Source organism: Fringilla coelebs (genome assembly GCF_963513975.1).
Source record: "Fringilla coelebs genome assembly, chromosome: Z".
Lineage (NCBI taxonomy): Eukaryota > Metazoa > Chordata > Aves > Passeriformes > Fringillidae > Fringilla > Fringilla coelebs.
This window is the reverse complement of record NC_140031.1, coordinates 49,194,829-49,218,837: the sequence shown is the minus strand read 5'-3', so window position 1 is coordinate 49,218,837 and position 24,009 is coordinate 49,194,829. Positions and strand designations below refer to the sequence as shown.

Sequence of the window (24,009 nt, the reverse complement as noted above, 5' to 3'; positions counted from 1 at the left end):
TTTAAAAACTGCCAACAGGCATTTTGAGCGGGTTAAGATATCTATGTCTGTTATCCTAATCACCTGATACTCTTTTGTTCAGATTTGGATCTCCCCACTCCCCATCCAAGAGAGAAATTGGAAAATAAGTAAATGCTAGGTTTTGATAACCTCAGTCTTCTCAATTAACATTTAAATCCCTCCAGTCTGGTTCCATGTACAATGATTAGGGACCTCACATAATTATGCAGTATCTCATTCTTTTTCTTTCTGCTGTGAAACACAACCCCATTTCATGCACTGAGTTTCTTGCATCCTCAACACACTACAGGCTCTCAGAGGGCATCTTCACCCCCTGAAGTTCCTCTCAGTTACCTGTTATGAATGAGGTAAACCACAAGGGTTACATGGACTTTCTGTCAAAACATGGAACTAGCAGGTTCATTTCCAAATTAGTATCATCAAAAATTATTGAGTATCATCAAAATTTGGAACTTTCCTGTCTGCATCTGCAGCAGTCATTTAACTGTCCTTGTCTTAAACATAGGTCAATTGACTATTAATAAAGAATCTATGAACCATATTTTCAGTGCTAATGCTTGTTAACACAATAATATGTTGACAGATACAGTTATCAAATATTCATATAACCAGTATCCCAGGCTATTTTATTTGAAGTTCAGGACAAGACTAAGCAGGCACAGTATAACCTGGATCTTTCCTAGACTCTCCATTACCTTCTCTCACTTTGTAAACTGAAGAAAATGTGGTTGATTGTACCACCTCTGCAAAGAGCCTTCAGTAGAACTGTACTACCGAGCTATGACTTCCAAGTCTAAAAGGAACAGCAGAAACATTCAGCAGTAGGAAAGGTGAGTGGATACACTACTGAAGCCTTTTTCTAACAGGTAGTTAAAACTCAGTTATAAGTCAGAAGATTAGATTTTAAAGGAATATTTTCCTATCAGCAGCAATTCCAGAAAACATTTTAAGCATGACAGTAGAGCATGTTTAAAACAATCCTCTAAGAGGATGGAAACTATCCTGAGCAAAAGCTCAGAAGAAACCTAAATCCTTTAAGAGACACCATCCCTGTTCCCATAACAGATTAATAAATGAAGGAAAAGAACACATATGAACTTACTGCTTGGTTATAATTTATAAGCTATTTTATTGTCTTAAAAGTGTTTTTTTCCCATGTGGATATAAGAGCAGCCTCAAAACTTTGCCATTTTTCACCCACTTGAAAGAAAATATCCTTTACCTTGCATTGTTATCCAAACAGAGATATTCTCTGGGATCATCAGCACTAGCATTAGTTGTTTTAACACCCTTATCAATGAACAAACCAGCCTGAAATAAGCAAGGAAAGAAAATTCGTAACATCTAAAATTAATGACAGAGTAAAAATGAAATTTTAAAAATTTAGGTATTGCATTCTATACACATATTAGAAACTCTTATATCTTTCTATTTAGCTTCAATTGGCATATTGTCTAATGGAAAACAAGCTAATTAATATAACAAACCAGTCAGCGCTAAAATGATACGAATTATCTGTGATTTAAAAAAAAAAAGGCAATGGAAAATGATTAAAGTTCACTTCAGATTTCTTTCACAACATCTATTTGAGGTTTTCCATTAATGACCAGATGCTGTTCTGGAAAATCTGGAAGCCAATCTTGTGGTGAGTTCAAATTATTCTCACAAATGGAAAATAAAAAAGAAACCCCAAAACCCACTGTGAAAAATCCTTTGTGTTTCACTTTAAAACTAAACTACCTTTACCATAAAAGATTATTTTGATTATTTTGATGCAGTAATAAGCTTGAAACTCAATAATTCAGTATGCAATAAATTACTTGAGAAAATAAAAGCATGAGAAAGCGTTTGTGCTCTTTTACCTGAATTACTTACAAATACCTGTGACTACTTTCACTTCTGATCCAAATTAGGATTACAACTGAGTCTTATACACAAGCAGATTTTTAGACCTGCTCATGGAGCTCTCCTTCAACATGGAACTTTAGCACACAAATTGCTACCCTTGTTTAAAGATGATAATAGCTATACAGGGGAAAATCTTTTCCTCACTTTTGTATTTAGTATGTTCTAATTCCAATCTGAATAAAATGCCCTACAGTCCCAAACACATTATTAACACAACTTCCATTAAACACTGCATCATTTCTTGGTATCTCAGACAACTGTAAGGCAAAATCAGTTTCACATGACAAAAAAAAAAAAAATCCAATAACGATTTTATGAGGTTTTAATGGTTAAACTATGAGAATTTCATGCAGCAAAGAAACACAAATAAGTAATTATTTAGAGTTAGGTAGCTTTGTAAATGTCATTATATTTCTACATACACACAGCAACTAGATTCCAAATGAAATACTTTAAGGATTTCAGCTGAAGTGAAACTTCAGCCAAAATGTGGAAAAGGTTTAAAAGTCATACTAACAGAATACTCCTCAATGACTGTAGGCTGAGAACTTCATAAGAAAACTGTTGCAAATAAGTGAGCTTCTGAAGGAAATATTAAACCTTAATCTCTAGCCAGAGACTGCATCGCCATGTGCAAACACCTGACACTCAGAAAAATAAATTGTAGCTTCTGCAGCAAGCTATTAGATGAATCACTGCTATAATAAACTTTGATTCTTCAAGGGTCAGCTTTCTTCAGAGTAGAAAACAAATCAGTAAACAGTAGCATCGGAAATGTTAATTTTGAAAAAATTATTTTATTAGAAGTATTGATTTATTTTAGTTGTTTGTATCTTACAAGGCTCTGAAGCACTGAATATCCAAAATGCAACTAGAAAATACACCCATGCTGACAATACATTGTTCTACAGTGGAGTTCAAACACAGCACAAAATCTAATCTCCTACCCAGCTTAAAATGTAAACAGAAAAGTTGTAATATAGAATACTGAGAGATAAAAACTTCACCTTTTTTTTAATAATATACTACATTACCTTAAAATTAGAATGAACCCGGTTGTTATAGAAGATTCCTAGGGGTGTAAGCTCTGATTTAGTTTCGATGCCTAGACTATGAGAATCTCCTGTAGCAACCCTGTGGAACAAATACCATATTCCAGCATCCTGCAAGTAATGAGAGAATAGTATTACTTATAAGTGAGTCTGATACTATTATTGGCACTGATATGTATTTTAAAATAAAGACTCCAAACAAAAATTTAATCAGTGAAAACGTGGGATTTTGGAAATTAGGCTACATTCTAATGGACAATATCAACTAAAAAGTGTTTTGCTTCTCAGTGAAGCCTTTCAACACCACGTATTTAAGATGTTATAATATTTCAAAGTAGAAAAGTGTTCAAATTAATGTAACTTCTGCATTTCAGTTATGTCATCCCACACACTAGATTTTCCTTTACTAGTAGATAATACTACTCATGGCAAGATACTCAAAATCATTCCTCCTATCTTTACTCTTTCAGTCTGTTAAGGTTGCTTCATCTCTGCTCCCATCAAAATTTAAATGGCACAGCCAAAAAAACCCTCAAGAGCTTTCAGCAGACAGGAAAAAAAGCACATCAAGAAATCTGGCCAGTCTGGGGCACTGTGCCAATGACATGCAGTAATAATTTTATTATCTGTTCATTTTCTATATTTCTTTAATATCTCTGCTCTTAAAGAAGCTGGATTTATCTGCTAAACAAAACCCACAAAATTTCCCTCTCAACTACATCTGCATTTGCAAGAGGTGGCATCATGACAACATCTGCATTGGAGACACCTACAGACATCGAAACTTTTGCCTGACCATAGGCCATGTGCCCTGAAAAAAAAAAAATCACTCCACAAGGCACATTAAAGAATTAAATGGTAGCTAAAGAAACACCGGGTGCTCCATCTCATGAAAAACAGTCATCAACCTTTTCAAGAATCATGGATAAAGCCAATTCGTCCTGGCTTATAAGATTTTATGCATTTCATTCCAAGAATATACTCATTTTCCAATGAGTGCTGGAAATTCTACTTTACAGTAATATTCCCATCCCAGTGTGTAATGATGACACACTGACATTTCTGGTGATTAACCATTACAAAGCAAATATGGATGTTCCATTAATAAAAATACCAAAATCTTACCTCACATATAATTAAATACAGCTCTGTGTTTGGCAGACTCAAATTTTACCCAAAACACCCCCTGCTGCTTAAAAAATAGACTTAGATAAACTTAAAAGCATGTTAAGTATCTGCAAGCATTCAGAAATATGAAAAAGGTTGGGTTTTTTCCTTCTTCTCTTCTCTCTCATATGCACTAAAACAAAAGAAACATCTACTGCCTGTAGAGCCTTACAATAGGCTTCACTGCATAATTAAGGATCTTGGGGAGGAATGGAATTATCCGGCAGTGAATTGCTCTAGTTTATACCAGTAAAAGCTCCTTAGTGCAGAGTCTGTATGAACACAGTTGAATTATTCTATTTCTGAAGCAATAAGCTGTGGTCCCTTTATACTAACATGTTTACATCTGTGCAATGGATGTGTATCAGAGTGGCTAAACTTTTTAAGACACAAATTTTTGCTCCAGTCAGGCACATCCTGTTGAGAAAAGCAACATCTACTGGGATGAGCTACACAGGTAGAAAAAGACTTTGCAAGACTTAAGCACCAGATAAAGAAAAAAAAAAGCTGTTTAACTTAGCCTGCAAAGCCTAAATGAGGTATATTACATAAAGCAGGTAAAAGAGGAAGACATTGTGTTGGACAAAAAAGATCTGGTTTAATTTAGGAGGTGAGTCCAGATCCCTCCTAGTGATAAGACCAAAAAAAAAAAATCAAACAGAAACAAACCCACTACAATAAAAACAACAAGAATTAGACCACACAAAAAACAGAATGAAATTTTCTGATTTTAATACTCCAGATATTTCAATTCAGCTAAGTATTTTGAATCCTAATCTATTTATTAATAACAGTTACCTGCTAATAAATAAATTATTTATATAAATGTTATCATTTATAGATAAACGTTATCTGCGGCTAAAAATACATAAGCTCATATTCTTCCAATAGCAGAGCATTTGCAACAACAACAACCTTTCCTGTTTTCCATTCCCATTGATCTCTTCAGAAAAATCCAATTAAAAACCTTACATATCTCAGCCTCTCATCCAATATAGAACAGACTCCAGCCCCCTCCTCCACAGTATGTACAGATCTTTAGATCACAGGCACCTATGATAATATATTTGCAGGTTCAGAACAAGCAAAAGTATATCAGCAGTAACTGGCTGGAAACAATTGCCTAACCACTGATAGAAAAGAAGAATTTTACTGTTTGCCTAACCACTGACAGAAAAGAAGAATTTTACTGTTTCTTACACAATGAACACCTTTTTGCAGTAATTTTTCATTTCAGTGACTACAACTGCAGAGTTGTCACTAAACTCATGACAACCTACAGAAATACAGAAGACTTAATATGAAATGCACTAATTCTGTGAAAATAAAAGGATTTCCACACAGACACTACTACATTTCTACATTGACACTACTATCAGGTCTACTAAATACAAAGAAGAAATCTCCTCTGTTGCAGCCACAACAAAGATTTTTGGCATCACTTAAATGCACACCTAGACATACCCTGCACTTTCAATGCCAATATGCTGCCAAACACAAAAAGATGCATATATAAAAAAAGAAAATACGTGTATATCTGGCAGTGTAAATGTTACAGATTTTACAAATGCCAGTGACATAAGAAGTTTGTCATTAATTACACCCATATGCCTTACCTGTGAGCCTGCTGCTGCATTATTTATAAGATGATTGTTGGGGTGAGAAATCCAGAAAGTTGAAACGGCCCTGAAATATTATTCAGAAACTAGTTACTAAAGAAAACCTCTATCTCCAACAGAAATATCCTCCCTTTTTAACATTGTCAGAAAAAGGTAAACTGTTGAAGTAATACTTCACACTCAAAATACAAATAACAAAATCTTCCACATCTATAAGTCAAAAATGCCTTTTTTTTAGTTCAGTGCACAGTATTGTATTTAATGTTGTTCAGTTATCCCATGCAATGATAAACTGTTTTAAGAAGCTTTCACAAGAAACAAGTAGCATTCAGAAAAAATAGCGGTGACAACTTCAGAATATGCATACATTTATGCAGTAGTGAAGATGTTCAACAGACTTCTAAGGTCCCAAGTATCACAAGAAACAACAATGTTCCTATAATTTTTTTTCTTTAATAGAAGACAAAGTGTTATTTTTTATTGCTATTTTTTAAATAGAAGTACTAAATGAACTACATTCATTAAATTAAAAATAAAAATGTTTCCACCTGTACTTTGTCAAAAGATCATCAGCACTTTAACTGCTACAGCTGGCTGAGTTTTACTTTTCATCATGACATACTCACATGCAGTCCGTGGCTGGCACTGGGACATAACTTCCATATACCTTATCCCTAATCCCAATACACATGCTGCTGTTTCTGTCTGTAGGTAGAAGAGTGCCTGGTTTTGTGACTAGCCCAAGGTTGTGGAACAAAATATTCCTCTGCTCAATGCCATCTTCTATGAAGAAACAGTGACCTAGTGTGTCATAGCCAATTGTGTCCTTTATCTGTAGAAATACAAGTTCATTATGTCAGTAGTAACTACTAACTGAGATTTATTTGACAAATACCATCTAGTTTTACTATCTTGGCTCAGCTGCAGAGTAAAGTGTCAGTATCAGCATCTCAGATGATTCAAGCACATAGTTTTATTTATCCCTTACAAACACAGTGCTGTCTGGAGAGTTTAGCGGCCTTACAGCTGTCTTATAGCTAGCTGCTGTAAGAATCTGAAAAAGCAAAATGGTGAGAACTGTTAAATTACTGTTTGTAGTAATTTATTTATCCACTGAAATAAGAAAACCTCTCCTGAGCATTGGATTTGTATAAGGGATGGGATCATTTTGCCATCAAAATGCTCTTCACAATATTTATTCCAACCTATTAGGTTTTACTCTCTGTGCACCTACCAGCAAACCATTAGTTGCATGAACAGTCACACATCTGGAAAAACAGTGATGAATGGATAGACCTTCCAGATAAGTTTTAAAAGTATATCCTCCTTTTTCATCCACATCCCCACAAAGGTGAAAGTGAACAGGATAACTTCCAATCTGCTGCTGGCCCATTTGCTTCAATTCCACATAAGAAAGGTGAACAGATGTAAAATTCTTCAAAATCTAAAAAACATGAAATCCAGAGGGAAAAAACAATTTGCTTGCAATTTAATCAATGGAAATTTTAAGTTAATACATCATCCACCCCAGATGCACAGAAGCTAGATGTATGCAGTTGCCACACGCCAACACAATAAAAGTTATAACAAACATTACGGTCTAGCTCTACAAGAAGCCTTACAAAACTGTTTCCTTCATATATGATTACAAAATTTAAACCTCCATGTGGCTACAACAGAGGAATTTTCACCAGACATACTGCCACACTTTACTGTTTGGTCTTTACCAGGTGGCAGATTAAATATTCTTACATGTACTGTCCAACCAAACAGAAGTCACCCATATCTGGGTGTGTCAGTAAAGAAGCTGCACCAGCACAGTCCATCTGGGACAGGCTTAGCTGAATAAAACCCACAGAATTATGCAGATTCAAAGGAACCTGTTGGGATACCTTGCCCAGTTGAGAGCTCAGCGCTGGGTCAGTTTCATTAGACAGCTGCTCAGAGAATACCTCCAGTCACAGAGGCGCTCATGACGTCAGTTGGTTCCACCCTCTTATTTTCCCTATATGTGAGCATTATTTGCCTTCTTTAAGCCTGGTCCCATTGCCTCTTGTCCTCTTGCTGTGCACCTCCAAGAACTGCTGTAGCCACACTGAACCTTACCAGTACCTGAAGACAATACAAGATCTCTCCTCTCAACTCATCATCACACACTGCCACACCACCTTTCCAGGACACAGACCAGTGTATCTACGTTCTCATTGCAATGAGAACCCAAAACTGGACACTGCACTCCAGAGAAATTTCTTTACTAAGTAATATATGAAATAATCCTCACAATCATACAACTCCACAGAAATGTTAATATGTACGAAGTAAAAGTCATAATGGGGTTGTACCAGTAATGCAGGAAATGCATTTTCTTCCACCTAACCTGCTATGAAAGCATAAACCAAGTGGAACAGCTAAACTGCAAGGAGCTAACCCGAGTTAAAAACCAAACAAACAAACAAAAAAAAAAAAAACCAACAGAAACCAAACCAAAACAAACCCCACTTTTTTTTTTGTAACTTCATTGCATTAACTTAGCTTTACTGAGTATTTATCAAAAATATCCATTTTCATAGGGAAATCAATAAGGTTTTTTCCTCCTAATTGGACTCTTAGGGTTTGCATACCTAACAAATAGAGGTATGGTCCAAACCTGACCTTTTAGGCATCCTTAATCTCTAGCTCTTAACTACTGAGAAGCACCAAAACTGCAAACCATTACCACTCCTCATTGCTACTAAGCCCCCTTAGGCTACTGAACTAGTGACCAGTAGGAAATTCAGGATGTTCAAAAGCTACTACATTTCTTAACATCTAGGATCCCTCTGCTTGAGCATATAAGATTAGCATAAACCAAAAATACTTTCAGTGCTGAAGTCTAGGTTTGGCAGCAGACACTTGCTACTCAGTCTCCTGCGAACAATTTAACTTTGATGAGTCAAATGTTTGTTTTCTTTTCTACCTTCTAGACAACTGAAGGTCTGCTTATTTACACTTTGGTCACACTTAGCAAGATTCAGAGCTTGTCATTATCTTCTTTCATTACATTATCTTGAGCCCTTGACATCTTGAGTCCACCTACCTTCTTCCACAAAATAAAAGCTGCCAGTAGGAAAGGGCTTATTTTCTTTCCCACTATTATGACCACCACTATGAAATTAAAATTTGTATCCAAATACATTAGAAAGAGATTTAAACTGTGTTAATTTAACCACATAATGAACACAAATACATTTGCAACTAAAATTTGAGGCCTCAAACTTCTCTAGCATCACTGAAGCACTGCTGCTGAAATCTTTCATCTAAAAATTAATTGAACACCAGTTTAAATACTAGTTTCTAGAACACTGCTTTCTCTCAGCTTTGTTTATTCATAAGACAAGAAATTTGAAGCAGTTTCCTTTATAGAGCCTTAGTACTTTCAGACTTTTAAGAAACTAAATATAAAACCCCATATTACAAGTCAGTTTATTCTCCCTCCATGCCTCTCTAGTGCTCAGGTTCACATGGGAAATCTGAATTAGGATTCAATGCTCATCACCAGGGGAGGTACAAAGGCAGTGAAAGGAAGGAAGAGAAATACCAGGGAGGTCAAGTTTTATTCTGTAATGTTATAGGATGCACATGGCATGGATATCACTTGTTCAGTCCCTGATATACAATGTTACAGTACCTGCTGGACATTTCTAGAACAATTTGAGCATTATATCCCTTCCTTCAATTATGCAGACTAAGTTTTGAGGAGTTAAATCTAATCTGGGTAAAGCTGAGAATGAAGTAATTTCCACAAAAAGCAACTGAATGATGTTCTTTAAGTTTTCAAATCCCTTGAAGTTAAACATTAATCTTTTTGTCCTTAATATGCCTTTATATGACAGAAAGTTAATTCAAAATGTTTTTCAAACCTTGATATGTCCACCAAATGTATCATAACTGAAGAACTGACACTCCTTTTCAAGATAGCAGGTATTTTCTGTCTCCCCCTTTATTAGGATGTTTCTTGTAAGAACTCCAACTTCTGCTCTCATGTCCACTCCATCAATTACTTCTCCTACATGAAGAAACTGAGGGTTTTCTGTCCAACAAAAAGTTTTGAAGCAGGAGGAAAAAAAAAAAAAGAAAAAAAGGCACCACTGATTAAAACCAGAATCAACTTTAACAAATAAGAAAGATAACCACAGCAACAAAACCTATGCATTTCTCTGAACATGCTGGTCTCTCTTAGCTTTTCTTATGGTAGACATATTTTTCATTTTAATAAAAAATCAATCATCAAAAAAATCAACATTTTATTTGCAAGTGCATCTTTTAGTTTTGATCCAATAGTTTGTGAACAGAATAGGGAAAAAACCAAAGATGATTTTATTAATCCAACTATCAAACTTTTAGTGAAACACAGATGCAGACTTGCTTTAAAAGAAAAAAATATGCTGGCAGCTTAATCTGTTTCAAAGACAAATTAAGAACTAAAAGTAAAGCCAAAACACTTTTTGAAAATGCTGTATTGATCTCCCCCTAAAAGAAAAAAAGGGCTTTCTTTTCTAACTAAATTTCCTCTTTATGCATCTTCAGAATAGCTACCTAAGAAAGAGGAAATTAGGGAAAAGAAGACAGTCTGGTTTTACACCTGTCTTCAAAAACCCAATCAACTTCTCATTGAAAGTAAGAAATCATCTGGTTCTGTAAACCTTAAAAAATGCATTTATGCATTTATTGCTACCCTGAATACCGATTATCATTATCCCTCCAAGCCTTAAAAAAAAAAAGGATATAAGCCTAAACCACAACATGAAGCAGAACTAAGAGTGACACCAACACTATTATCTGCTTCTGAGAATTTAAAAAGATAAGAGACATCAGTAAATGGGACTGCACTCCTCTCCCTAAATGCTTGCCTATTGTTTTTCCCTATATTTGACTAGAAACTCAAGAAATCAAGTGCAGAAAGAGCAACCAGGGCTCCTACAACACTACAGAAAGGTGAAACCTGCAAAAAGCCTACTAAAACACAATGCTAGAAATAATTTCAAAACATTATACGCTCATCAGCATGTCAAGTTTACCATTACAGAGAAAATTCATTCTTTGTGGAACAAATAGTAGGGTGTCATGTGGATTTTTTAAAACTATTTACATTACTATGACAAAGAAAACTACATTGAGGATGGCAAAGAACCCCAGCTGGGAAAGTTGACTGTAAGTTCACCTCCTTTAATATCTTTTTAGTTAGGATTTACTTTCAAAAAATAAAAAATCCCAAGATATTGTGGTTTACACCGTATCTTGTGAAAACGGGATTTTTTTTTAACCTTTAAAAGTAGCTGCTTTTTCACAGCACAATATTTCCAAGATGAAATAGAGTCTACACACACACTACTCAGTGGTGACAAGAAACTTCTTAAACTTCATACGGCAACCTTTCAGTTAAGTTTGCTCTTTAAAACACTGTGCCAAATAAAACACATCACATGACACTTAAAGCCCAGGAAATACCATGTTCAACAGCACTAAATTAGCTCTGCAGCTTCACACAAACTGGTATTCTCTGATGGTGTAATCACGTAGACACGGATAGGCTTTCCTCACACTTGAGATCTCTCAATGCAGTAAAACATACATGACCCATGCTAACAAACGTGTGAGAAGCAAATTTCACCACCAGCCAAACTAGCAGTCCCTTAAGGCAGAGGTATATAGGGAAATCTGAGGTTGTTGACAGAAAACTTCCGAGAATGAAGAAGAACACTTTGAAGAAGGAAGTCACACTGCGCAGAAATTAATGGGACCAGACTGAGAAGAGCACCCATGAGCTGCTGCAAACTACTACTGCAGAACAACACTTGTTAGTTTGTGCTAAGGACTGATGCTGCAGCCCACCAGGAGCTCCAGACCAGAAGACGGAGGACACCAAGGGGGAGGGCAGTATCAAGGAGCAGGTGTGGCGCAGCAGAAGGAAAACAGAGACGCCAGCATAGCTGGCAAGCCAGTCCCATGGGAGGCTCTTGTGATCTCAAACAGAATGACTCAGATAATAAAAAGGAAATGGTCAACAACATGCATGACCATTTACTTGTGCATCACACCCAAAGGAAAAACAGATTGCAACTACTCAAGGATATCCTGTGAGAGCAGAATCTTGGAAGGGTCACTTATTTCATAACATTTTGTTGGGGAGGTGGTAAAAAGGAGACTGAGAGAAAGGAGAAAAAAAAAGGTACAGATTGCAATTTTCTTCTTTTCCTTCCTGTTTTTATTTCTACTTTTTCAATAACAATAGAAAAAATTAAAATGATAACAGTTCAAAATATGAGAATGACACTAAAGGCATGGGAAACAAGAAATGACCACATTCAAGCATATGAAAAGACAGAAAAGAGCCAAGGAAGGAAAACAAGCCTAACCCTACTGGAAAAAAAAATAAGGCATTCAATGAGCCTGGGAAGAAAGAAGAAAGAAGTTAGCATGGTGAGCTGTGAGGCAGACCTGACATACAGAGTCATTTTATAGCAAGGAGAATTGCACATCCGTGAATGGGGCAACAAAGCCATACAGCGATTTGAGAAAAGGCTGCTCTTTACTGCTTACACTGCAAAGGCCTGTCCAGCAGCAAATACACACTTCATACAGATCTTCAGGTGGGGACCGCTCTCATACCTTTGACTTTAACCTGATGCTTGGTACACTCCGTGCAGGGAAGGAGGGTGAATTCCTCTGTCTGATACATAGAATAGTCTGTGCTCGCAACCACAATCCTGTCTCCAGGCTCCCAATTACTAACATCATCCAGAAGATTCAGTATTACTCCACCCACTGCTTCCACCTGGAAGCCTGATATTGGGACACCTAATTAAAAAATAAAAGAAAAGAAAACAAAGATTATATTCACCTTTATACAAAAAAATTCCCAAGAAGGTACTAACAAAATATGTAAGACATTTTGCAGGCCCCAAAGCCCTCTAAAGTACAACTCTACCCTCAAACATGCCAGTGTGAGATGCCTTCACCGCCTTGTTTACTCATTGGATATCAAATAAAACAAAGGAAAAACACAGAACTAATGGTGACTGGAATAAACTGTGATTTTTTTTTTTTCCTTCAAAAAACCCTACTATCATATGGCAGTAATTGGTAGGTCCAGCTACCTCTGCTTGTTTCAAGTGACATTTTTTTGCCATTTTAAACTGTGCAGATGTAATCAAGGGCATGGAAAACAAAGTAGAGGACTTTCTTTTTTAAGCACTAACTAATAGAACCATTTGGCAGACTAAATGGCATGCACATAAAATTTCCCTGGCTTATGATGAATTTGCATAAGTTCAGCCACTTTTGCTGACTCTTGAACCTAACTCTACAGCAACAGTAAGTAAAAGATGTATTTTTGTAGATTTTTTTTTAATATAAGTCTTTACATTTTCATGGGGCTATGAAGAACAGTAAAGGGGTAGTACCAAATAGCTCGACTGCCTAACAAATAAATTTATAATTACCATAAAAAAGTTTTTGAGGAAAACATAATAGCATTAATTAATTCTAAAAGCAGAAAGAGATTATTACCCATAAAAACTCAGATCAAAGGTATCCTAAATTTAAAAAAAACATTAATAAAGGATAAAAGCAAGCAAGTGGCAGGTCTTCTAGCTTTTTATACCACAGATTCACCTTTGTATCAGAACAGCTGCCTAAAGTTCAGCACTCTAAGAGCAACCAAAAATCGTAACAAGCATAAAAAATTTCTTTTGGCTTCTGAAGTATGGTTTGATTTTTTTTTTTTTTTGTACCATAATCAACATCTCAGAAGCTTGGATTTAAAATCTACATGATCTGCCAAATTATGAAAATACATTTTAAAAGTGTCAAAACTTACAGGACTCCTACCTTCATCTAAATACACTAGAATTTAAGACTCAATATTAAGCTGCTCACGTACTGTATACAAAAAGAGTGAGAAATAGGTAATACTGAAGAACTGTGTCCTCCTATGCCATCCATAGCAAGAAAAAACAACTTATATCAGCACTCAAAAATTTAAATTGCAACCAGAAGTTTTAGTGAAAAAACAGCATATGAAGTATTTTTTCTTTTCCCCTCAAATGTAGAATTTCACAAAACACTTTCCTACCATCATTCCATTCGCTGTAAGCTCTCACAACAAACTTCTGACCATCCACTGTGAAAAACTCTTTTTGAGCAAGAGCTTTCCCACCAGTGCTGTGGTTTTCATAGTTTCTCACTGATTCATTACAGGAAGAATTTCCACCACCTATGACACCAACTAAAGCCCAGGCTTGCCTGTGAAAATCAAAAGTAAATGTTTAAATATAATGGCCCTTTAAAAATTCTTTACAAAACCAGGAAAGGCAAGAAGTATAGAAGTAATAAAAAATCCTTTTGCTTGCTCTTCCAAATTAATTTTAAAATGCAACTTCAAAATGTAGAAGAAAATGGGCAGATGTAACAGCAGAGAAAAAAAGGTTAAAAATAACTGGGTGCCCGATACACAAATTGGCAAACAAGAGCTCTTCCTGGGGAGGGCTTTCATGTACATTTTAAGTAAAACATTCAACAACATAAACATTTTTCCAAAAGCAAATTGCTAGAGATGTGTGACAAAAGTCACGGAGGACCCTACTCCCAAACAGCTTTACCATGGCCCAGGAGGGGCAGGAGTCAGTGCCAATGTTCCTGCCACAGCCCCCTGCCATTTGCCAGCAACACCCCAAAGGAGCAGTCAGGACTCCAGGGGACCCCGTGTTCCTCAGGCCAGGAGGGATGGACAGAGCCAGCAACACCATGGCCACTGGTGCTCGCCCCTGTGCTGGACAGACAGCAGCTTTTTAATCTTCCAGGGTGCTCAGACCCAGAAAAGGAAACGCATGCTGTTGCACAACCTTCATATAATATACCACTCATGCGTGAGTGTTTGGAAATTGAAAGCAAACCATGCACCACAGATGGCTGCCACCAAGTTCAAAAAAACAAGTTTATTTTGCTGTCCTTTACTGCACTGTAATGCCATAACCATGTGCACAAAGGAAGCAGTAGAGATCATCTATTAAAAAGCCAGACAATTTTGCATCATTAAAGTTGAATCATTTACCCCAAGTGAAAACAGTGTCAGCTAGCTGGACTGCAGTCTGTTGCTAATGATTAATTCAAAGGCAGATATTAAACTCACCTTCAATCTACATGCCCTTATTTTAACCCTTCTTGATGTTTTTGTTGATTGAGATCAAAAAGCCAAACAATACTTTAGCATTAAAATGTTCACAGAAATAGTACATACTGAGCCACACTTTAGTAGCAGCAACAAATAAGCTGAACATTTCACAAATAAGCTGAACATCTTGCATACATAAAGTATTTTGATGCATGCTTTGCATTCCACATGTTGCAGGAAGAAGTAGAAGGGGAGAGGGCTGTAATGGAGGACTCACCTCCATGCTAACATCTTTTGCACTACCATTAGAGGCTTAAGAAAGTGACCCTGCCTATCCTGAGCGAGCCATCAGGGATAGCTTCTTGGCTATCTTCCACCACAGAACAAAACAGTTTTACTGTGCTTCCAGAGCCTTTACCGACTAAGGAAAGCAGACAAGGATCAGCTCAGCAGAGAGGCAAAAAAGGCTGCTTTTTCCCCAGTTACAAGATGATGTTCCTCATTTCAAACAAACTGGTGTGGAGGTCATGGGCAGAGACAAACCCCAGAAACACACACCTCTCAGGACACGCTGGGCTGGCTGCACCTCCACCTGAGCAATGTGAAGCCACACAGGCTTTGCTGCTTTCAGGAAGTGGTATTCTACTACAGAACCTTCAGGTCTTGGCACTTTTGGCCCAACTGCTTCAGAGGCAAGAGCATTCCATTCCACACCCCTGTGCTTACACAGACAGTGACATAAATGTAATCCTGACGGGAACTGAGGTCAGAACATGCCATCCTGACTGACACGCCATCCCGCCTCTGCCAAAGCACAGGGAAGAAACTAACTGGAAACCACATATCATGGGATAGTGAGGGATAAGAATAGAACGGAAAAACCAAATGACCAATTTCCTGGAAACACTGGATGACACAGAGAGGTTATACAACACCATCCCAGTAGAACAACAACATACTGAGTATACTTTTCACTTGTATTGCCAATACAGAATCACAGAATTATTTAGGCTGGAAAATACCTCTAAGATTATCAAGTCTAGCCTTTGACCAATGGCCACCTTGTCAAACAGAACATGATACCAAGTACCACATCCAGTTATTTCTTCAACACTTCCAGGGATGATGACTCCTAACCCTTTCCCTTAAGAAATTCCTCCTATGTTCAGCTGTAAACCTCCCCTGATGTAGCTTGATGTTACATCCTCTTGTTCTGTCACTGGTTGCCTAGAAGATGCTGACCCCCCACCAGGCTTGTAGAGAACAATGAGGTCCCTCTGAATCTCCTTTAGTTCAGGCTAAACATTCTCAGCTCCCTCAGCAGCTCCTCATACGACTTACTACATTCTAGACTCTTCCTCAGCTCCACTGCCCTTCTCTGGACACACTCCAGCACATCAGTCTTTATTGTAGTAAGGGGCCCAGAACTGGACACAGGACTCAAGGGGTGGCTTCACCAGTGCCCAGTACAGCACTGCCATGGTCCTGCTGGCCACATTACTGTGATACTAGCCAGAACCTTCCTGGCCATGAGGGCACATTGCTTTGTGTTGCCCAGAGCAGTGTGCACAACCCCATGGCACAAAGACAAATTCAGAACATGCACTGCAAAAAGCCATTTGCAACAAATAAATGAAGAGCAATGAGGAGCAGTGTAAGTTTCTTCCTTTAATAACTCCTGTAACATTTTTTCTACTGCCTCAGTATCCAAATCCTGACCAACTGAAAAGAACTGCCAAAAGACATAGAAACACCTTGTAACTGCATTTCAATCATAAAATAATTTGGCAGGTCAGCTCCTTTGAGAACTCAACGGAGAGGTAACATACTTTTATTTCAACAGTGCAGGAATATGAATAAGAAGGTTGATATCTTAGTATCCCTTAGAAATAACATTTTGGGTTGGAAGGAACCTTAGAGATCCTTTAGTTGCACTCGTTGCTCTTCCAAAGTCATACAAATTAAAAGCTTCACCTAGCAGCCTATCTATGTCATAGTTTAATTTCTTAAGTAACAGTAAAAGCAAGTAATTTTGAGTAAGTAAAAAAGTCTGTCACAAAGACACCAGTCTCTGCGCTGTACCGCTAACTGAATACTATTACTGCAGCACAATGCACAACACTAGGAACTCTCTGAAAACTTTATGAATTGTAAAAGTTTAACAAAACCCCCACAACAGAATCTGCATGTCATCTTTAATCAGCACAAAAGGGAAAATAAGTTACTTACCTGTAACTTAATCCTCTGACAAACCTACTTCCCAAAAGATTTTGAATAGTCACTCTGGTTTCCTCCAAAAGATTTTTAGCAGCTGAATCTCCTACAGCAATAGCAATAATACGACCAGGATGCCCATTTTTCAGTAAGTTCTGGAGCTTTAAGCTTTCCTCTGCAAATTCATGAGTATCAAACTTCAGCACTTCCAAAACCTCCGCTGTATCCTGATCAATCACTCTAACATTTAGTCCTCGGGAAAAATTCTTTTTAAATGTATAATGACCATAGGCCAGCCCTGAGAAATATATAGTCTTCGACAGAAGAGTCCATGATACCTTCTGGTGCCCGTGCAATTCCAGCGTTCCTCCAGGGCCCACACCAATAAATTTTTTGCCAAATTCTGGCACATCAGCACCTTCGTTTGACTTCCCATACAAAATAATAGTTGCTTTGGATTTATAGCGGCATTTCTCTGCTCCAACATGAAGCATTCCACCATCCTTTACCAGGATAAATCGAGTTCTCAAGGTAATATTTTTAGAACCTTCTTTATCATCAGCAAAAACAAGTAAACCTAAAGGAAAAAAAAATATTTCTGTACATCAAAGCAAAATTCAGACAGACTCAAATAATCATGTTTTGCAGAAAGAGCAACAGAAAAATTACAGATTTATTTTCACACCCATGAATTAAGCTGTTATGTTCTTACATATATTTAAGAATATTTGAGAAAGTAACTGCTACTGGTTTATTCCTATTCTTTTTCTGCCTGTTTGGTAGGATTACTAATATCCAACAGTTATCACCAGAGGACAAACAGGCTACTAAACAACCTTTTTTTTCCTATATTTTTTCCTATATTGAAAACTACATCAATGCTGCCCTGGAAAGATACTAGAGTATCATCATAGAGAATTCATCTTTTGAACAATACACCCAACCTGGCAGCAGGCTGAAAAGTAAAAAAGCATGGGAACTGGTCAATAAGCTGCAAGATAAAAGCTTCAACATATTTTTGTGCCATCACAGAAGTAAAAAATATGTAGGACACTGAAGCAAGGTGTTCAGCTTGCTATTTCATACCTCCATCCTGTATAACTATAGAGTGTACTGTAGCGTCTGAGTTCAGACGAAACAAATCCCCTTTTTTGATAATAACTCGTTTTTCAGGATCTTTTCCAGGGCTCCAGTTTTTAAGGCGAGGATTCTGATCAGGACAATTCTCTGCAATACAATGGGAAATCCCACTTTTAAAAAACAAACGTCATCACATCAATCAAGGCGGCATTAGGATGAACACAAGTAAGAAAGGCTCAGTCGCCCACAAAGGACTCCAACATCCTTCTGTGCTTTCAACACTGCAGTCATTGCATTCGAATAGCCAAAAAGACACCTGAAAAACAGCTGAAGTCTCAGGGGTAGGAAGGCCTTCTTTTACTGAATTAAGCTACTATTGACCACACATTATTAACCATAGATACTTTTGAACCCCATCTGATTTTTCTCTTATTTGCTAGGTCACCTGTAGTAGATGAGAAGAGATAAGCAGGATGCAGTCAGACAGAGAGCAATCACTGAGCACTGGAAGCCTTAGGCCAGCTAACTAGGCTAACATGGTTATAAAGCATCTAAATATCCCACCTCTTCAAGGTCTCAACCCTGTCAGAAAGGCTGATCCCTTCTTACTTTTAAGCATTCAAATCATTCTCTCAGTGGAAGTATGCAGGAGGGACAAGACACTCTGAACATATTTAGTATAAAACCTAACTAGCTAGAGCAGGGACATGAGATATTTGGCTCTAACTTAAACATTTGTATCCCCTTAGGAAGTGAGCTTAAATATCAGGCTACAAACTACACAAGGGCAAAGACACACGCAGTCCTTGCTGAAAGCCGTGGCACTACATAGGCTATAAAGAGAGCTACAAGGCCAGAGAAGGAGAGGCAGCAGCAAGTGACAGGCTTGTACGATTTCAGACAAAGTTACACCCATGTAGTTACCTCTTTAACTAATTAAGCATCTGAGTAATGTGGAAGCAGACACACTATAAAAACTGGAAAGTCAATTTCTTGGAATATCTTATCAAAATTAAAAATAAATATTAAAAAATTTAAATATTAAAGATATTTTTCCTGTGCAAAAGACAATCAAAAAGTTGCCAAAATAAACATGTTAGCAGGCCAACTGAGGTTAACAGGCAAAATAGCTTTTTCACATCCTGTCTTCTGAATAAATACACCCACACTTATGAAGTGCTACTTTGGAGGCAAAAAGCTATCAAAACCAGTCCATTCTTGCAATAACTAAAGAAACCAAAACCTATCCACAAGTTTAATACAAGCCAGCCTTATTTTGCTAACTGAAATGTTTTTCCTTTGGTATTAACTGCCCACATTTTAAATCCCTCCCAACCCAGGAAAGCGACATAAACCAAGATTTATCTACCAGTGGGGAAAAATTAGCAAACTGCAGAAAGGTCAGAAGGCAGACAAGTAGTATTATGAAAATAAAAACAAAATAAAATCTTTTAGGAGGATCCTGTGAAGACAGCTTTTAGAAAACGTAATTCAACATGAGGGAAAGCCGAAAAGCAAGGAGAGCTGCAATCAGCAAGACTGCTGAGCGTTCACCAGATAAAGGCAAGTCTAATGTCTGACTCATGAAGAGTCCCTAACCCCTTTTCCCCAGACACCACACACACAAGCACTGTGAAGAAACGCTTATTTCCTGGCCGGTAGCAAAGGGCAGTGTGAGGAAACCGTGAGTCAGCAACCTGATGACTTCTGCTTAGTGTGATTCCCAGAAGAGAAAATCTAGTGAACATATATTTTCCTGCTGAATCAGAAAGAAGTCATATAAAACAGTAACTAAAAAATTATTTTTTTAAAATCCATTGTACATTACAATCCAGAGAGAAAGCTATCAGAATCAGAACCAGACACTCTGTAATGCAAACATGCTTTTGGGGCACAGTGGGTCAATTTTTTGGCAAGCAGATGAGATGTTTAGCTAAAGTATTTTGAAATTCTCCCTTAGCAATTGTGGTGGGCTGCATGAAAACATCAAATATATAGAACTTCACCATATGTTATCTCCAAAATTATCAAGTAGATTTTACAGATAACAGTTACTGCCTTTAAAGTTAAATAAAAACAGAAGCACAGACCAGAAACCGTTAGGTAGTGATGACCTTGCCAAATTTAGGAAATCATGTTGAAGATTTTTCAAATGAAGCCTCTACTTCAAAACATTTCTGTAAAAATGGGTCAGCATTCATTCAGGTTTAGTAGCTTCTATTACAGCTGGGGGGAGAAGTAAAATTTCTGCAAGTAGTGGAGGAAAAGTACACCATCCCACCCACAAGAAAGCATCCTGACCAAAAAAAAAGTCCAATGCTAGAACTTTTCATGGAGCAAGCATATGAAATCTGACAGGAGAAAAAGACAGGCCGGGAACACTTCTCAAGATACAACTAAATAGTTAGTTTCTACTTGTTTAGATACCATGTTTAGAACTCTTAAGGCCTTTGGGAAAAATTTACCAGTGTTAAATTATGCTCAGCAGAAGTTTATAAGACTTTGGCAGCTAAACTTTCTGAGGATCCTGTTTACTCTCGGCAAGGTCCAGCTGAGAGCTGGAAGACTGAAGAACTTTTCCCTGTCTCCCCAGCTTACCCTTGCATCAGAAGCCTGGGGAAATAGGGAAGGAAATTGCACTTCCATTGCTCTCCCTGATCTCCAGTGTTCAGGACTCCTTAGATGAATCAGGAAAGAAGCATGAAGGAAACCAGCTGATAAACAAGAACAGAAATGCTGACAAGCAGCATCTTGCCTTTGGGGAAAGTACGGTGTAGGTTTGGAATTTATATGCATTTACTACCAAGTGTCACATTCCTTCCACTGTCTTTTAAACAGCTATTAAAAGTTCTGACAATACGGATTTCCAACTACTCCTGAAGAAAAGCACATCTAACTGGAACTGGTGTTGATCGCTACAGAACCATGCCTGCTTGGGTCAGAGCACATATTGTGCACATGTTTATGCACATTAACATTTCAATCTACCGGGGAACTTTTGGGGAGTTTCTGCGACATCTATACTGCAAGATTAAAACATCAGCCAGGCTTTTCTTAGTCCCTGCAGAAGAGTCTCTTGTGTCAGGGTTTCACAGTATCACAGAATAAACAGGGCTGGAAGGGACCACAGTGGGTCATCTGGTCCAGCCTCCCCGCCTAAGAAGGGTCATCCCAGAGCACATTGCACAGAATCGTGTCCAGACGGCTGTGGAGTATCTCCAGTAATACTCCACAGCCTCTCTGGCCAATCTGTTCCAGGGCATAGTCATTCACACAGTAAAATTCTTCCTCATATTGAGGTGGAGCGTCTTATTAACTCTTGTCTTACTGCACACCAGCACCAAGAAGAGCCTGGCTGCACTCCGAAATACTTCAGAGTGTTAACTGGTAAATCACCCTCCAGTCTCCTCTGGAATTTGTCTGTAGCAGAAGCATTTAATGCATATGTACCCATTACCAGCAATATGTACCATAACAGAGGAATAATCCTCCACTTACTAGTCCCTAAGGTTTTATTATTTTCCTTCATAATTTATTAGGAAAGCTCAGCAACTTCACCCAAGGAGGTATCTCAGCAAGCCACCACAAAGAGCAGTTCAGTTGGATATGTGCATTTATTTCGTACTATCATCTGTAACCTTCAGTTGGTTATCTGATTTGTTCAGCCTGTGTTGCACTGACTTTGGAAACAGCATCTTTTTGATTACTATGTCAAAAGCCACTGAGAAGTCTGTTACTACAGCAGCCAACAGTTTCAATTCAAAATCCTCTTTAGCTGCTAGAAAGCTTCTGACTACTGCCTTAAAAACAGCCAAAAATTCCAAACAAGGTCATCAAAACAACCCACACTCCAAACTGTACTACCAATATTTAGCAACTACACCTCATAGCATCTTCTAGGAGTAACTGACTAGAGAGATGTACACTTTGTGATCACATGACCTGTTGATGCCTTAAAACCACTGACACATTTCAGAGATTCTCCAAACTCCAGAAGAGTTGCCCAGTTTTCTAAAATTAGCTGAAAACAAAAAATCAGGGCTCATATATCAAAAAAGCTCCCTGCCCAATTTGCATATAAACAAAACAAACACATACTATTAGCACAGGTTCTCGAAGATTTTTAAATTATTTTACTTTAACACATTTTTACTATCTTCCTTAGTTACTGTTGAAACAGACAGGATTGAGTTTTGTCTACAATTTGGGAAAAGATGAGACAGCTTATGCAGATAAAAATAATTACACTTATAAAACACTCATGCCTCTTTCTCCCCTCACCACTAATCTTTATTTACTGCTATGCCTGTTTCGTGTAAGTAAATCAAACTATACATAATAAAAACAACACTGATAACAAAAAAGGGGCTGATCTTTGCCCCCAGTCTCTGCCTCCTTCGATCTCAAAATCACAGTGAATGTCCTATTATCTTTCAACAATAATGCTGATGCTGAATTATTGAGTTATGTTCACAGGTAGCATAACTTCTAGGATGATTTTCTTAATGAACTTACCATCTGGAGCATATTTTGAAGCTATTCCCAAAAAAATCCCCAGTGCAACAAAAAGTGAAAGGCTAGAAATGGCAGAACATATAAGTGTATTTTTATGTCTGTTGGCTTCTGCCTGTCGGCGGTGCTGCTCCACTGGTAAGGACGGGAGTCTTGTCTGGGCCTCCTGCCTCGCCGAGGTAAATTCTGCTGCAGCATGGCTCTGCGAAGGCGGCGGGGGACGGAGAGGGGCAATTCTCCCCGGGACGTACCCTGAAGACCTGTGACTGCTCCCGTTCTGAGGACGGAGGAATGCAGGGGAGCTCCCCCTGGTATCAGTGCCTTGCATGTTATAAAGTCACTGGAACACACACACACAGGGAAAAAGTAAGAGACAAGCATTCAGAGTACAGATCAAAATGCATGAAATTAAAAAAAGAAACAACAGCAAAACTCAATTTTAAGCCACATGTGTCAAGAACAGCTACTGAAGCTGTGACTATTTACAAAGTATCTGTTACTCAGTTGCTATTGGTCACTTGCCATGGTGTAAGTGCTTGGAACAACATAGGTGTCTTCAACACGAACTCAAAAGCATGTGGTACAGTGACCCAATACAGCACAGACCATTTCTTCATAGTTCCAGTAGGTATTTTTCACTGAGTATTTTCACAGTTAACTTGTGTTATGAGATTAAGAAATCAGATGAACAATGAGAAAGTTAGCAACCGCTGCTTCCCCACAGTTATGCAATGAATGTGTAAATGTATTTTTTCTGTACACAGAAGCTGAACAAACTCCTCACTTTCCCTTATGGAAAAGAAGCTGAAAAAGATAAGTCTGCCTTCTACACCAGAAGCCATAAAAGCTGTTTAAATTAAAATACCAAATACTATTTTATTTCTAGCCATGCTGACACAACTTAAGTCAACACTTTTAATAAGCTGAGGGGCATAGAGCCAGAAAACTCTTGATTTACTCACAGCAAGATTCATTTGCTAGTAAAGGTACACCAGGAATTGTTCTATAAGAAAGTCACCTACATCTTATTCAGCAAACCTTGTGGTTTTTTTCTGCTGAGATGCCTGGGTTTGGACACAAAGCCTGGAAGTAACATGCCTGCTCCAGATGTCTGTATCCATCGCCCAGAAGTGAGTGGTCCTTTTATTTCAGTTACTAGTATTGTTTCTATCTTTCTTCTGAAGCACACCAAGAGGAAAGCATACCAATGCCATCACTGCCTGGCTCATCCTCAGCAGCATCTCTAACTCACCACACTTGTCTAGTTTAAGAGACAAACCTGCAT

General features: G+C 37.8%; 1 protein-coding gene across 6 annotated transcripts in view; it reads right to left on the bottom strand.

The window, feature by feature from the left end:
- Window positions 1-24,009, bottom strand: part of CEMIP2 (cell migration inducing hyaluronidase 2) — a 49,716-nt gene that overhangs the window by 14,282 nt on the left and 11,425 nt on the right. For all 6 annotated transcript variants that reach the window (XR_014616954.1, XM_084225885.1, XM_084225888.1 and 3 more), the window contains 11 exons: window positions 22,728-23,064; window positions 18,219-18,359; window positions 17,148-17,709; window positions 13,881-14,050; window positions 12,416-12,604; window positions 9,667-9,836; window positions 7,002-7,211; window positions 6,394-6,599; window positions 5,765-5,834; window positions 2,964-3,092; window positions 1,244-1,332 (listed from right to left, as the gene is read on the bottom strand). Coding sequence is in view for 5 of the 6 variants with exons in the window: in XM_084225885.1 (XP_084082011.1) it covers window positions 1,244-1,332; window positions 2,964-3,092; window positions 5,765-5,834; window positions 6,394-6,599; window positions 7,002-7,211; window positions 9,667-9,836; window positions 12,416-12,604; window positions 13,881-14,050; window positions 17,148-17,709; window positions 18,219-18,359; window positions 22,728-23,052 (2,261 nt within the window). In the remaining variant the exon portion in view is untranslated. The remainder of the gene's footprint in view (window positions 1-1,243; window positions 1,333-2,963; window positions 3,093-5,764; window positions 5,835-6,393; window positions 6,600-7,001; window positions 7,212-9,666; window positions 9,837-12,415; window positions 12,605-13,880; window positions 14,051-17,147; window positions 17,710-18,218; window positions 18,360-22,727; window positions 23,065-24,009) is intronic.